At 41.0% G+C, this 14321-nt stretch overlaps 1 protein-coding gene across 1 annotated transcript in view; it reads right to left on the minus strand.

Moving 5' to 3' along the window:
* The window catches only part of SLC17A6 (solute carrier family 17 member 6), a 37157-nt gene extending 23111 nt beyond the window's left edge, over window positions 1–14046 (minus strand). The window contains exons 1-3 of the mRNA XM_081064427.1: window positions 13815–14046; window positions 10857–11109; window positions 9155–9273 (exon numbers count right to left, since the gene is read on the minus strand). Coding sequence (XP_080920553.1) covers window positions 9155–9273; window positions 10857–11109; window positions 13815–13900 — 458 coding nt within the window. The 5' untranslated portion in view covers window positions 13901–14046. The remainder of the gene's footprint in view (window positions 1–9154; window positions 9274–10856; window positions 11110–13814) is intronic.
* Between the last annotated feature and the right edge of the window lie 275 nt (window positions 14047–14321).

Below are 14321 nucleotides of genomic sequence, written 5' to 3' on the forward strand. Positions count from 1 at the left end.
TTTTAATCAATTGACCATTTATTTGTTCTTCAGCTTCTGATGGGGAACAAACTGCCATTCTGGTTATCCTAACAATCCTAGGAAGCTGAGTTACTTTCATAGAAAAACTGTAGAATGGCAGCTATGGACTAGAATTTAGAGTACCCCTGTGGATAAATCCACACTTGAGATAGTTGCTAAGTTCGAGGACATGGCTCAGTCTGGCCTCATCCTTAAGTCTTCCAAACAACACTGTTGAATCTCCTGAAACCAACTGCCATTTCACTTTCTGTTCATCATAGTATCTTGATGAGCCTTTGAAACCACTGTCTCTGAAGCTCTACGCTCAAAATTAAATTAGGTTGCAATGTTTTAGAGGTGATATATTGTCCTCTTAAAGAATTTCATCATTTATCAATACTTAATGTAGTTGTGTATATTGTATTATGCTTGACAGTCATCATTTTTGTTTGGCCTGATGTCATAAAAACAAACAAACATGAGAATTGAATATATTTCTTTATATCTCAACAGACAGAAGAAAATAGATTTTATACCAAGGGATATTTAATATTCATGTGAGTTTTCTTATTCCTAGCATCATTCTTAACTTTGACACATAATTGCATTTCACAGCAAAGCTGCACTGAAAATAATATCCACCATAATAGGTTTTTCAAGTCTATCCTCTTTCAAAAGACTTGTCTAAAAAGCAAAATCATGCAAATAAATAAATCTTCTGATTATTCCATAGCCATGCTCTTTCCTGTGTACATAGCCCAGCACTAAGTAATATAGTATTTTTTAAAAGTCTGTCTAATAGATTTTCTTTAAGGACATTCACAGGAAACCTATTCAAGAGGAGAAATCTGCTTAGTAAAGAAGGACATCATTTGAAGTCAGACACAGTGGGATTCATACTCCCCCTCTTTCTCTTACCAGCTAGTGGTCTTTGGCAAAATAACTGCTATTCTGTGTTCAGTTTCCTCATCAATAGAGCAGGTGTAAGAATGTCTGCCTTAGAGTCTCTATAGAGTCTCTATGAGGTATACATATAAAAAAGTTTAGTGATACATATATCTATTATTCTATTCAATTCTAATTTCATCTGCTTCCTGAAATGGAGAAGTAAGGCAATTAGAAGATGATTCATAATTCATGTCCTCCTCTTTCTTCCCACCCCCAATACAAATGTACTATTTAGGGAGAGGTGGACATTTTATCCCTGAATGATCTACTTCACATTGATTAAAAAGCTCTTACATTCACTCACCCCTCTCCACTTTACATGGTGAGAGTATCTCTTCTGTGTTTCCACTCCATTGAGGCGGCTTCCTATTTTCCCCCATTTTAATCTAACAGCTACATTTCTAGACTCTTTTTAACTACAGGAAAACAGAAGGCTGTCCTCTCCTCCATCATATAAATTAAGCAATCATGTTACTGCATGACTGCAGTAGGCCTAAAGAGAACACTTCTGCTGTTTTTCAGGTTCATTTTTACAATATTTTTGTCTTCTAAAATTCCACTGTTGATTTTTTTCAGGTTCATTTTCAATGTTTGTCCATAGGCTAAATGTTAAATTATATGACATGCCAAATAATTATGTATCTGAGAATGTTTTAATACATTGGTGACTATAGAATAGAAAATTGATGCTCTATTCAATACAATTGAACAATTACATATTTGTAAAATTAATCTGACTTCTGATTTATATTCTGGGTTTCAGTTTTGTTTTGGGGTTTTGCTTTATAATCCATTTAAATTTCAACAACTCACTTAAAGTCTATTTATCCTTTCTTCCAAGTAAAGGTAAGTAATATATGGGAAAATAAAGAAATACATTTTACATAAAAAATAAATTCTAGAAATAAATTTCCCCAAATAAATATTTGCCCATTTTTATTTTTTGAACTGTAAATCTCAATTCTCTATAATATCAATCAGTATTTATATCAGTATATTCATATTTATATCAGTCAGAAATGAGTCATCCATAATTAGGCTGAGAAAAAACAACAGAGAAATGTGCAAACCAAATGTGAAAAATCTTAACTTTTCTATGACTGAAGAACAGGATTAGAAATTGATGCGTGCTCTCAATTTCTCAAAGAACATCACTGTAATTTTTGTGAAATAAAGGCCATTTGATAATTAAGATTGTTTTTAAAAATGGTAAACCACTTGAAAGCTACTTAAAATTATTGTTTTCCTTATGATTTCCTCTGCAGCAAATGACATATTAAAATAAATTCAATTTCCTTATTTTCAAGTTAAAACCTAATTTCTACTTGTTTTTTCTCTGCATATTGTACACATATACACACACGTACATACATATGTCTTTTCTTTCTTTTGTCTTACAGTGTAAAATGATTATATTTTCTTATGTACAATCACTTTTAAAACACTGGTCTGTGTGTGGGTGGGTGCGGGACTGCAGAAGGCCCTATATTAATACAGATTGCCAAAATTGAGAGGCATAGAGTATCCCTGACACAGAAATGTTTGGAAAAGCGAATGCTATTGTTGAAAACCTGTCCCACACTTTGCTTGATAATTAACGTTCAGTGTGGCCCAGCATGAGTTAGCTGTGAAATTCCCAATCATATATATAATTTTTTTCTATGACCACAACCACAAAGGTCCTCACATCAACCCCACTCCACAAGGATTTGCCCAGAAGAGGTGGCAGAAACACTGATAACTTGTCATATCTACAGCTTATATCCATTTTCCCTGAATCAATCAATCAATTTCCATTTGGGCAGTACCTTGTCACTTAACAGGGAACTACTGTTCCTCACCCCAGGTGTGGCACTAATCCTCTCCTGGAGGGTCTGCAGGAATAGACTGATTCAGGCTGTTTAATCTATTTAATCTAATCAAATCAGTGCTCGGGCACCTCCCTTTGTCACATCTGATGCCCCTACTCACATATTAAAAAAGGAATACACAAGCACAAGCCAGCCCACTGGGTCCCTTGGTACATCATTAAGTTGTAAAAATGACTTCATCACTCATGACAAAGAAATTAGACAGCCCCAACAGTGGCATATGGCAGGGAGAAAATCATTTTACCAGCTGCTCACCTGACTCCTCCCTCCAAATCATGCCCCTCCCCTCCAGAGGCTGCCTCTGCACTGTGGTAGTAAGGATGTGGCAGCCACCCTGGAAGCCAGAGCTAAGCGAGAAAGGGGTGAGAGGAGAGGAAACTGGAAAAGGAGGTGCTGAGAAAAAAGCTCATGTCAGCAAACCATGTGCAAGCCCTTTAGGGACCCCTCCCACTCTTGATCCATCTATTCATCTTGTGGAAAGGGTATTTTCTTTTGTCAGACAAAAATAGGCCTCATCTGCATTGCCCTAGATAGCTAACCTATAGGGTCCACAATGGGAAGGCAGCTAGATGTTTGATAGGCAGCTAGATGAGTGAGATAGAAATCCTCACCTCTGGCCCTGAAAGACTAGATGACTATAAACTGTTTTTCCACCATAGCAAGATGGTGGTCCCTTGCAGCAGGCTTTATGTTCACACTCTGAATTATTGTCTCACACAAAAGGAATGTGTAAATGTTTCTCAGTACAAGAGTTAAGAAACCTAAGATTACAATGGATGTTGTAATAGATAGTACGTAAGTAGAGAGGAAAAAAATAAATATGATAGATGGTAGATAGATAGATAGATAGATAGATAGATAGATAGATAGATAGATAGATAGATATAGACAGTTAGATTGTGTGTGTGAGTGTGTGTGTGTGTGTGTGTGTGTGTTTGATGATGAGACTTAAGATGTCATTTCCGATAAATGCCTATTCTACTAAATAAAGTACATTTTTATTGTTTAATTCTGTGGCAAAAAAATAATCATGCCAGTAAAATCATTTCTTTCTGGGCTTAAAATATGAAGATGTTATATTTAAAATATCTTTCTTCCTTTCTTTCTGAAAATCATTCTCACAAGAGGATTTTTTCATAATCAGGCTAGCCAGAGTATTTACCTAAAGTACATCAAATTTCATTTTCATAAATGCACATTAGTAAAGTGTTAAAATCCATACATTTAAATCTGTTCATTTTTAAATATAAATTACTCTCTTTTCTATCAGTAGTATGAACTGAATTGTATCATTTGGAATCCCAAGGAAGAACCCTCCTTCGTTGCAGACAAAAGGTCTGAACTACTCCCAATCATGCTCAAACCTCTGCAATTTTCTAGGAGCCCAAATTTCCAAAGGGGCTGGGTAAGAGGTAAGGTTCTAAATACCATGTTTTCTTCTACAGATAATCACACTATCTGTTTAAGTCATTATCAAGTTTGGATATTGCCTTTTTGCAGAGAAAAGAACAGAATCACTCATGTTGTGGCCAAATAGTTTGGGAGCCAGTACACACTAAAAAATACAGCATGTTTCTCCTGCCACAAAAATCTAAGGATCTCTTGAGCCTTCTAAATAAAGGCTTCTCTCTAATTCATGGATTTTTGTCCAGGATTTGGAGCATGATAGATTGTAGGCACTCATTCAGAGAGCAGATGGCTCAGTCTGCTGCTGAACGTGAACTCTGCAATGAAACACATATCAGGCAGAGATGTCAAATTTCAAAGTGGATGTAGATTATGGTCATATCCTAGTGGACACCTAAATTTTAGTCACAATCTCTTGTGACCGTGGGCAAGTCACCAGCTCCCTGATTCTCTATTTCCTTTCCTGTTTTGTAAAACGAGAGGATTGGATTAGATGAGCCCTGTCCAGCTCTAATGTAGGTTCTTTCTATTATAGAGAGTGCACTCTATGCTACAGACACATGCAATCTTTATTCACATAAAGAACTATTTTTTCTTTAGCAAAAGTCAATTTTGAAACCCAAGAAATACATGAAAAGATAAAATGTTGCACAGGGAACTAGATCCTCTTTGATTTAGGGCAGGGAAAAAGAAACTAATTTTCCACAGAGGAATTAAACCTCAAGCTTGCATGCACTCTCTATACACTTGGCTAAAAAATATTTTAAAGACAGCTCTTTAAAAGCCTTCAAAGGAGATTTATGACATTTCCAGTGAATAATAATATTAATTGTGCATAATGTGTAAGATGAAATAATTTTAAAGGTAGAAATCTGACATGTGAAAAGAGGCATTTTTTAATAATAAAAATAATCCTTTTTCACTACTAATACTTAAGGCAAATTTAAACACAAGTAATGCTAATGGTCATAAGGAGTATTTTTATTTTAATTTTTTTTCTGAATTTAAGATTTTATTAATAATGAATGACAACAGCAAGCAATTATTGAGTGCCAGGTACTTTCTTACAGATCCTCTTCTTTAGATGTCATGATAACCATATCAGGTAGGTACTTTGATTAGTCCCCTTTTACAGAAATATAAACTGAGGCTCAGAGAGGTTAAATAATATTTAATGTCATTCAGTTTTTAAATAGCACATTCAAGCATCTGAACCCATATAGTTTTGCTTTAGAACCCATATCTTAACCACTATGCCATACTGCCTTTTTTTAAAAAGCCCCAAATCCTTTGTTGTGGTGTTCATTTTATTTATTTAACAAGTATCTATCGTGGGCCAGGAACTCTCTGATATGCTGGTATATAGCAGTAAAAATAAAATGGACAAAACTACTTTCTTTGTCATGGAGCTTACATTTTATTGGAGAAAGGCAGACATTAAACAAAGAAAATCAGTAAACTATTGGTACGAGAGGTGGCAATTAGTGCTATGTAAAAAAATTAAAGCTGGGTTGAGAAATCAGGAGGACAGGGGAATAGGGAAAAATTTTAAATAAGGTTTAATATTACTACCTAGACAAAGGCAAGGGCAGTCTTTGTGTATATATCATCCATTAAAAACATAGTGTCCACCAAACTTCTTTGGTAAATCTAACCTTCTTTGGTTATGCCCACTGCAAAACTTCTGTTGTTTCTCCCATTAAATACTTGTCCAGGTTCCTCATCACTCTCTAAATGCAAGTTAAAAACAGTCCTTAGCAATTACACATTGGTAAATATCTAGATTATTGAAAAATCCATAACCTATATTATTTAAAGACAAAATTAATTTGTCCCCAAATTAATCACTATGTTCAATATGTTCTCATCTGAAAACATTACAGATTTTGCGAAGAGTCCTTTGACTCCCCACTCTAAGGCTATCCATAGAGGTGAATAATTCTCCTACCCAGGATGGTGCAATAGCCTGTTAAGGAAAGACAAAGGAAAAAATAATACAAGAGCTCCCTTCTGGATCTGTGTTTCCTCTCTCTAGGACTCCCTCAGCTCCTCCTCTCAATGAGCTGGAAAACAACAATGCTTATCATTTGACCAGAAAAAGAACCAGAACTCTGTATTCTGACCAAATGTAGGGCTGATTTTGCTTAATCCATAATATGGAGACTCCAAATCCTTGCTGTTTGTTTTTCACTGAGAAATTTGCCAGGAAGTGTAACCAGGAACTCTTCTCTCTTGAGGAGCTGTCTCCACACACCTCAGTTCCTCTGCTCCAGTTCCACCCATAACAGTGATGGCAAACTTTCCAAAGGGCACTTCTTTCATACCTAGAGGGAAAGGACTCTGTCCCCAGGATGCCACCAGAAGGAAACCTTGTTCTATTATTAAATGATCTATGTGTAGAAGCTTATTGGAATGGGCATACAATGCTGTAGGCGGAAAACTGGTCTTGCTGTGTTGTTTTTACTGTTTTTGAAAAATAATCATAATAGAAAAATACATACCTTTTAAACCAATTCTAAAAAATCTCTCAGATTTTGTGTTTTAAAAAAGGCTTCTAAGATAAAATTCTATGTAGTATATATAGGACCAACTGGAAATACATCAATGTGTTAATAACAGGTGTCTCTGGGTGATTATTTATGATTTTTATTATCTTTTTTATATATTATATTTAGTATTAATACTTTTATAACCAAAAAAGGGAATGTTATATATTTTAAAAACCTCCTTACACAGGAGGCTTCAACTGTATGTGTAATGTTTTGTTCTATTTTAAAAATGAAGCAAATATGTCAAAATTCTAAGATGTAATAAGGAAGTTAGTTTATAATCTTCTGTCTGTTCATAATATTTTACAATGAATTTTAACTTAATTTTCTCAGTCTAGTAGAACACAAAACACTATATGTGAAAATATTGTTTCTCTCCCTTGAGTACTAATTTAAAAGTAAGGTGAATTCAGATCCAAGTAAAAATTCTAAAATTCAAAAATTTTTCCATTGAGGAAAATCTACCAAAAAAAATAGAACCTGAGTCAGCATCAGTGTTTTCTTTACTAAACATGGCAAATGATAACAATTATATTGTTTTTGTTTTGTTTTGTTTTGTTTTGTTTTTTGTTTTTTAAAGCAGGAAAACCTCCCAGTGTTACAACCAGGGAAAGCTGGGACATACCTGGTAGTTTTTTTTCCTGGCAGGAAAGTGTTAGCATTTTAACATTTGGCAAGCTGAAGGTTTGACTCTGAGAAAATCTTACAGGCACAGCCATTATATTTTCAGTTCACATTACACTGAGTTTCATGTATCATTTTGGGTTTTGGTGAATTGTTGGATATTTTCCCCCTGAAATGAAAATAGTTCATATATGTATGTTGGTAGTATCTTTCTGGGGAAATTTATTTTGTTTCAGAAAACACTTTTTAGGAAACAAAAATGACCCAAGACACTATGCATTAGGGATATGAAAGCCAAAAATATAACATGTTCATTACTAGTAATATTTAAGGGCATACTTCCTTTAGATTTTTCTGCCTGCTCCCTTTTTTCGTTCTTTGATTTATCCCATCCATAAAATTGGGTGATCTAACAATTGATTTTTATTTTAAACTGATTCCTTTTTTAAAAGAATATTTTGTCTCCTGTTGGGTCTGAGTGTTAACCATCCTTAATGTCAAGGTAAAGATGATATTCACAGGACACTATTTCTAATCTAATGCACTCCTCTTGACGTTTTGAGGGACTGTCCAAAAATCCTCACCCTAGAATCAGTAAGCCTAAAATAAATTTCCAAAAATTCCTTTTTTGGCCTTGGAGGGGACTGAGAAATACTGGATAGGAGAACACCTCTGATGAATGGGATTGTAGGTGACAAAAAAAAAAAAAAAAAAAAAAAACGAAACAAAACAGGAAACCTAAGAGATTTCACTGAGATGAGCAGAGACCAGTTTACAAAAGCAGAGAAGAGATCAAGACTAGAGAGGTGACCAGTTCTAGATTACTTCCCACCTTTTGAGGGAGGGAGATGGGTGAGGCCTTAGGTACAAGGTCTGAAGGAAAACTGGAAGTCTTTGGAGTCTCTAAGCAGCAATACCTGAAAGGGCGAGGGCATGTGTTCTTGCTCAGCATAAACAATTCAGATCTAAGGAGCATTTAGTTTTGTTTATCGTAATACAGACAGTGAAGCAAACGAAGAGGCCTCTCACCCTCTGAAGGCCAGGCTGTACTCCTTGATACGCCCACCCCATCAGTCCTTTTGCCCTAAATTTGGGGCTGCCTCTGCAAGTTGGCGCTGGGGGCACTCCTTAGGGCTGGCGCTAGGACCTCGGCTTGCAGCCACCAGCGCAGCAAGGTTGGAGGCCACTGGGCGCAGCTGAGCGCCTTCCCCACCCCCGCCCCTACTCAGCCGAGCTCATTAACAGGTGGAATCGCACCCCGGGTGCCTAAAATCCCGCCTGCCTCCATAGAAACAAATCCTTCAGACCCAGAGCACCATCTGGGCCGGCTGCCGGGAGCTCTGCGACGCGCCTTGCCGGAGGTCAGCGCCGCAAGGGGCTGGGGCACCCGCGGGACCCGCAGGGGAGAGCGCAGCACGTGATGCCCCCTTTGTGCACCAGCCTTCCCGCCTGGCCCTCTCCTCGCCAGGCTTCAGTTCCTTCTAGGCCTTAAGGCACGTCGACTATTTTGCGAAGGGCCGGCTCGCCCAGAGCAGAGAGGAAGCTACAAAGTGCGCCAGCCCAGGAGAGCCCGAATGCTTTTGGGGGGGGCTTATTCAGGAAGGAAGCACCAACAGTTCCTGCTTCTACACTGGGTGCGCGGGACCTCGCCCAGGAGTTTCGAATCCCCGCGAGGCTGTCGCCCTGCCCCCCAGCCTCTGCTAGCCTTTCTGAGTGTACGAGCTCCACCACCCTAAGCCCGGCGCCGCGAATTACCTGTTGGCTGCCAGCCGAGACGCGATGTAGCCGCCCGGAATCTGGGTGATGATGTAGCCCCAAAAGAAAGAACCGTGGATCATCCCCACGGTTTCCGGGTCCCAGTTGAATTTGGCTTTCTAGGGAGTAGGGAAAAAAATAATTAAAAAAATATTTAAAAATGGGGTGGAGGGGCGAGAGTGAAATCAGTGCCTGGGCTGAAGATTCACCTTCACTGGTTCTTGGGCCAGAGAACCCTCACCCCCCGGGGTACTCCCTGCATGCCGGGGTGGAGGTGGCTTAATTTTCGTTTCCTCACAAAACTAAATCTTTACTTCTAGAGAAGAAACGCTTCTTTAACCTAATAACCGTGCTCATTTGAAATGTATCGTGATTAGTTACAAAGCTGGGAGTCCTGGCTTTGCTCTCGGAAAACGTGAGGCGGGTCGGATCACCTCACCTCGATGAATGAGGATTCCTCCGGGCTCTGGTTTGGAAAATTAGGACTCTCTGGGAAGAGATTCCGTTAGCCAGCTGGGGATAGAGACACCAGGCGGGGTGCGTTAGCCGACTCCATTCAGTGCGGACCGTGGTGGAATCTCTTGGAGAATGGAATCCCTACTGGGGAAATTCTGGGGAAGGAAGGTGGTGAGCTTGGGATACAAGATGCGGAAGTTGGAGGAGCTGGAGGAAGGATGGTCCCAGAAAAATGGGGATGACCGTGGGCCGGAATGATTTGGAGTAGTCCAGGAAATTTGGGGAGTCAATGGAGAGAGAGGTGTTGCTTTGGGGGTGGTCCTAAGAGCCGGAGTGCGTTTGCAGGGCCCGGCGGGAGCCGCAGAACCAGGTGCACCTTAAAGTAAACTAGGTCGAAATACCTGCATGAGAAGGGGGAAAGAGCGCTTATTCAGCCTGGGGAATTGGGGCCCCCTTTTCTCCCTTTGAGTAAAATTTTGAAAACAAACGCACTTTGCAGGGTGTCCCGGAATCTCCAAGGCGGGTGGGCGCTCACTGCTTCCATGCACACAGTGTGTCAGGAGTTACTCCCTCCCAACCCTCGCTCTGCCTGGCTTATGGTCACTCAGATCCCTGAACAGAAAGCACGGACCCAAGGGTTTTTGTGACTTTGGCGTTGACCTTTCTCTCCCTAGGGGTCACCCACCACACACACAGTAAGATTAGGGGACTGGATTCCGGAGGCCCCCACGTGTGCCTGCGCTGCGGCACATCTTCCCCTCCAGCCCGGTGGAAGGCTCCCAAAGGCCTCTTATTTGCGCACAATTGATTTGATTTGTTTCTCGGTTTTGTTTCATTTTGACTGAGAATATTTGGTGAGAATTTGAAGAAGTCGGGGAAATTATAACTCAGATGCCGCTCCGTTCCTCTGAGTAAAAGGAAAAAAAAATATTTCCATTTGATTTAATGGACATTACTAAGCAGCACCTTCTTGTATGAAGTCACTCTTCTCAAAAACGTAGTACGCTAGATACTGTTTTCCCCTTTGCGGGTGAGAGGCCCAGCGGGCAGAAGCGACTTGCTTCAGGAGCAAAACGGGAGGTGATAATCCTAGAAGGGTTCATTCTAGAACGGCAGTGCTAGAAGGGAGCTGAGGGAGCATGCAGGCCTTTCTCATTCCGCTGTCGGGGGGAGGGGGAGGGCGTGGGGAACCGGGCTCCAACAGGTGACAGGGCTTTGCGCAACCACACGACCAGCGGTTGCCCACCTCCTTGATGACCTTGCCCCCGCGGTGGATGGTGCTGTTGTTGACCATGTCCACGATGGCCACGCCCAGGTTGCAGCGGATGCCGAAGGAGATGCAGAAGCCCAGGCCGCTCATGATGGCAATGATGTAGCGACGGGGCAGACCGAAGCACGTGCAGTCGCACAGGGGTGCCTTTTTCTCAGGCACCTCCAGGGGTTTCCCATCCTCCGTCAGCTCAATGGTCTCCCCGGCCTCTTGCTTCTTCTCTAGCACCCTGCGCGGCAGAGCGGGGGAGAGGCAAGGAAGCCTCGGGTTAGGAACCCCAGACGCCGGACGGTTCCCAATTCTCAGGGCCCGTCAGAGCCGGGGGGAGGGTCGCTGACTCGCTCCTCCTCCCTCGGGGGTGAGGGTGCTAGGAAGACCTTAGGCTTTAGGACCTCCCGGGATCTCCACCCTCTGCGAGTCCCCTTCCCGGCAGCATCCGGTCAACTTTAATTCCTCCTGGCCTCTGGCATCCAATCCCCATTCCCTCCAGATCTTCCCGCCGTGATTTCATTCACATACACAGGCCGCTTGGGCCTAACTTTCTTGCGGGGTCTGCAGTTTATGAGGGTGACCCCGAAGGCCCCTTCTCAGAACCTGTGGAGACGCCTTCCACCCGCAGTGCTTTGCCTCAGCGACAGAAGGCTTAGCAAACCACCCAGCCTCCTGCGGGCCTCTCTGCTGGGGCCCGGCCCAGCCACAGCCCTGCACCCCCCTTCCTTTCCAATCAAGTCGCAGCTTTCTGGGGTGGGCATGCCGCGATCCCGGCCCCCCAGCTGAGCCCGGGGCCCTCGGGACTAAGGCCTCTCCTTTCACTGCAGTGTCCACTCGGAACAGGTCTGTGAATGCTCTCTGGGAGTGTCACGAACTCTACTGCCCCTTCCTCCAGCCAATTCAACGTTTACTCTCTGGTTACACGTCTTACTTTTTCCCCCTCCTTTTACTCGAGTTTGAAACAAAGGCCTCCGCAACATATGGCCGACACCTAAGCTTCCTAGTGCCATAACATGAATAATTAATTATTCACAACCTTGCGTCATTACTATCTCGGTTACAAACCCCGAAAAAATGTCACGGGCCTGTTTCTAAAGATTTAAAATACGACTCCCAGATATGCAAATGCGCCCCCAAATCAACTCTTGTAAGATGTTCCACACCAAGGTAGAAGGTCTCATATTTAGTTTTCGTTTTGTGTTTTTTTTTTTTTAATTTTCACAGTATTTCACAAGATTTCACCCATCTGATTCATTTCCGTTTAGTCTTTCGTCCTTGGGGAAAGGGGGAAGGGGAAAGCGGAGTGATGGAACGGTTTTACTAAAACCTGATAATAGTCTTCTAGTCCACAATTTATCTGTGAAATTTCTATTTAAAAAAGAAAAAAAGACGACTGTGAACGGTAACATCACCGTGGACCCTGGAGATGGATATTTTTAATATTTAAACAAAGAAACTCTCCGTTTACAATTTTCAGATGTTTTCCAATCCACCATATAATTAATTTTATGTGTGCCCTTTACATGTTGTATCCACACACAATTGTTTTCATACACACAGGTAAAGCAAATGAAATTTTTACATACATTCCAAGAATGCACAGCTTGGGAGATGGCTGTCAAGCTATTTAAAGCTACAAGAAGAAAAAAAGTCAGACTTCTCAATTCTACAAAACACCACCTGGGAATAAATAGGTCATAAAGATATTTGCTGCCATGTTCATGCTTATTTCTAAAGTCCAACCCCAATTGTAGAACACAGGACAATTGTGGGAAAGAAAATTTCCCCTAATGAGATTTATTATTATCTTTTTTACATTGGCTTCATGTGCTCATATATGCAAAGTTGAACTCTGCACCTGAACTCCCCACCTGATGGCAGTCGGGAGGGGAAAGCACAGCCCTTTCCAGGGCAACTGCGGGACTGCAGGGCCCTTGCGGTATCTACTGCCGCATAGATGCATGATCAAGCCCGTAGGAAGCCCACCAGAACCGAAGAGATTTTGAAAATAGGGAGGCACATTGGTCATTTCCTTTACATATCCATAGGCTTCAATTTCCCAATTGTGAAAATTAGCGCTCTCTTGGAATCCACTATCTTTTGTCTGCCCTCTCTTCTTGATTTTGCTCATAATATTAAGAAACAGTGTATTCAGATAGTATTCTTCAAAGGATTTAAAGTTGTGAAATTTACAGCCTAATTAGTACAAAGACTACAGGGAGGATTAAAAAAAAATCTTTAAAAATAATTCCCAGTACGTTCAAAGTCATTTTGCTGGTTATTATTATGGCTTTTCTTACAAGGTCTGTGACATTTCCCATGCAAGAAATAGACTTCGAGGAAAGGTCAAATAATGAAAAACACATATACATTGTTTTAGGTTTAGAGAGAAGACTCACTTCAGCTATCAATTATTGATACATTTTGACTTTTCTTCCTTCTGTACGGAAGGATGATTGCACTGGGGATTCACTACTCAAGTGGTTCTGAAGCTAAGATCTAAATTTCTTTTTGCCATTACTCTTTGGGATTTCTTTGTTAATTTTTAAAAAGGTGTTTTTTAAGTCATTTGTCTGCATCAAAGGAATTTAATTTGGTGTCACTATAAGCACCAAAAGAAAGGTTCTTTGAACGAATACTTGTTATTTTTGAATTGTAAAGAGGATAAATTCTGGAAAGGATAAAAAGGAAAGGATGAGAATCTGCAGGTAGGGGGGAAAAATCACACACACACACACACACACACACACACACAGCAGACAGGTTCATTTAGTGCAACATTCTTGAATAAATAAGCAGGTTTCCAGAGCAGCCCCACTCCAGCAGTAAAAAAGACTTTCCGATCATATTACAATCTCTCTAAGCAACCAGGGTTTACGGAAATAGCTCTGCAGATTTTTTTCATGCTGAGCCCCAGGCAAACATGGGTTTGGTTTCTCTTACCTGTAGATCTGGCCGAGGGATTTTCCAGCAAAATTCTTTAGCCCTTCTTTTCCTGGGGTCACAATCCTTTGTTTTACCGACTCCATTCTTGCAAAGACTAGTGTCGGGCTCTTGCCAGATTTAAATAGTGGTCGCTATAACAGGCGAGAGTTGCGCATATTGTCTTAACCCCTTAAGGTAGTTGTAGGCTTTTTCTCCTCAGCAGAACGGTATTGGTGTGCCTCCAGCAAGAGTGCGAGTGAGAGATGGGAGGGAGAGTGAGAAGGAGAATACAACAGAATAGCTGCATGCAACCCACGGGTTTGCTAATAGGAGAGTTGGTAGACACAATCAGAAAGTGTCATTGGAAGGGGAGGATCCGGTGGCATAGGGCACACGCAGTGCCATGGTATTTGGGCTGGTGCCGATGAGTCCTTGTCCTGGAACTCAGCCCACTGAAAAACAATTTAAATTTCCAGTGTCGAAAGTCTTATTGCTATCAAGTCTTGTGGCTTTTAAACGAGAGGG

Source organism: Rhinolophus hipposideros, assembly GCF_964194185.1.
Source record: "Rhinolophus hipposideros genome assembly, chromosome: 10".
NCBI lineage: Eukaryota > Metazoa > Chordata > Mammalia > Chiroptera > Rhinolophidae > Rhinolophus > Rhinolophus hipposideros.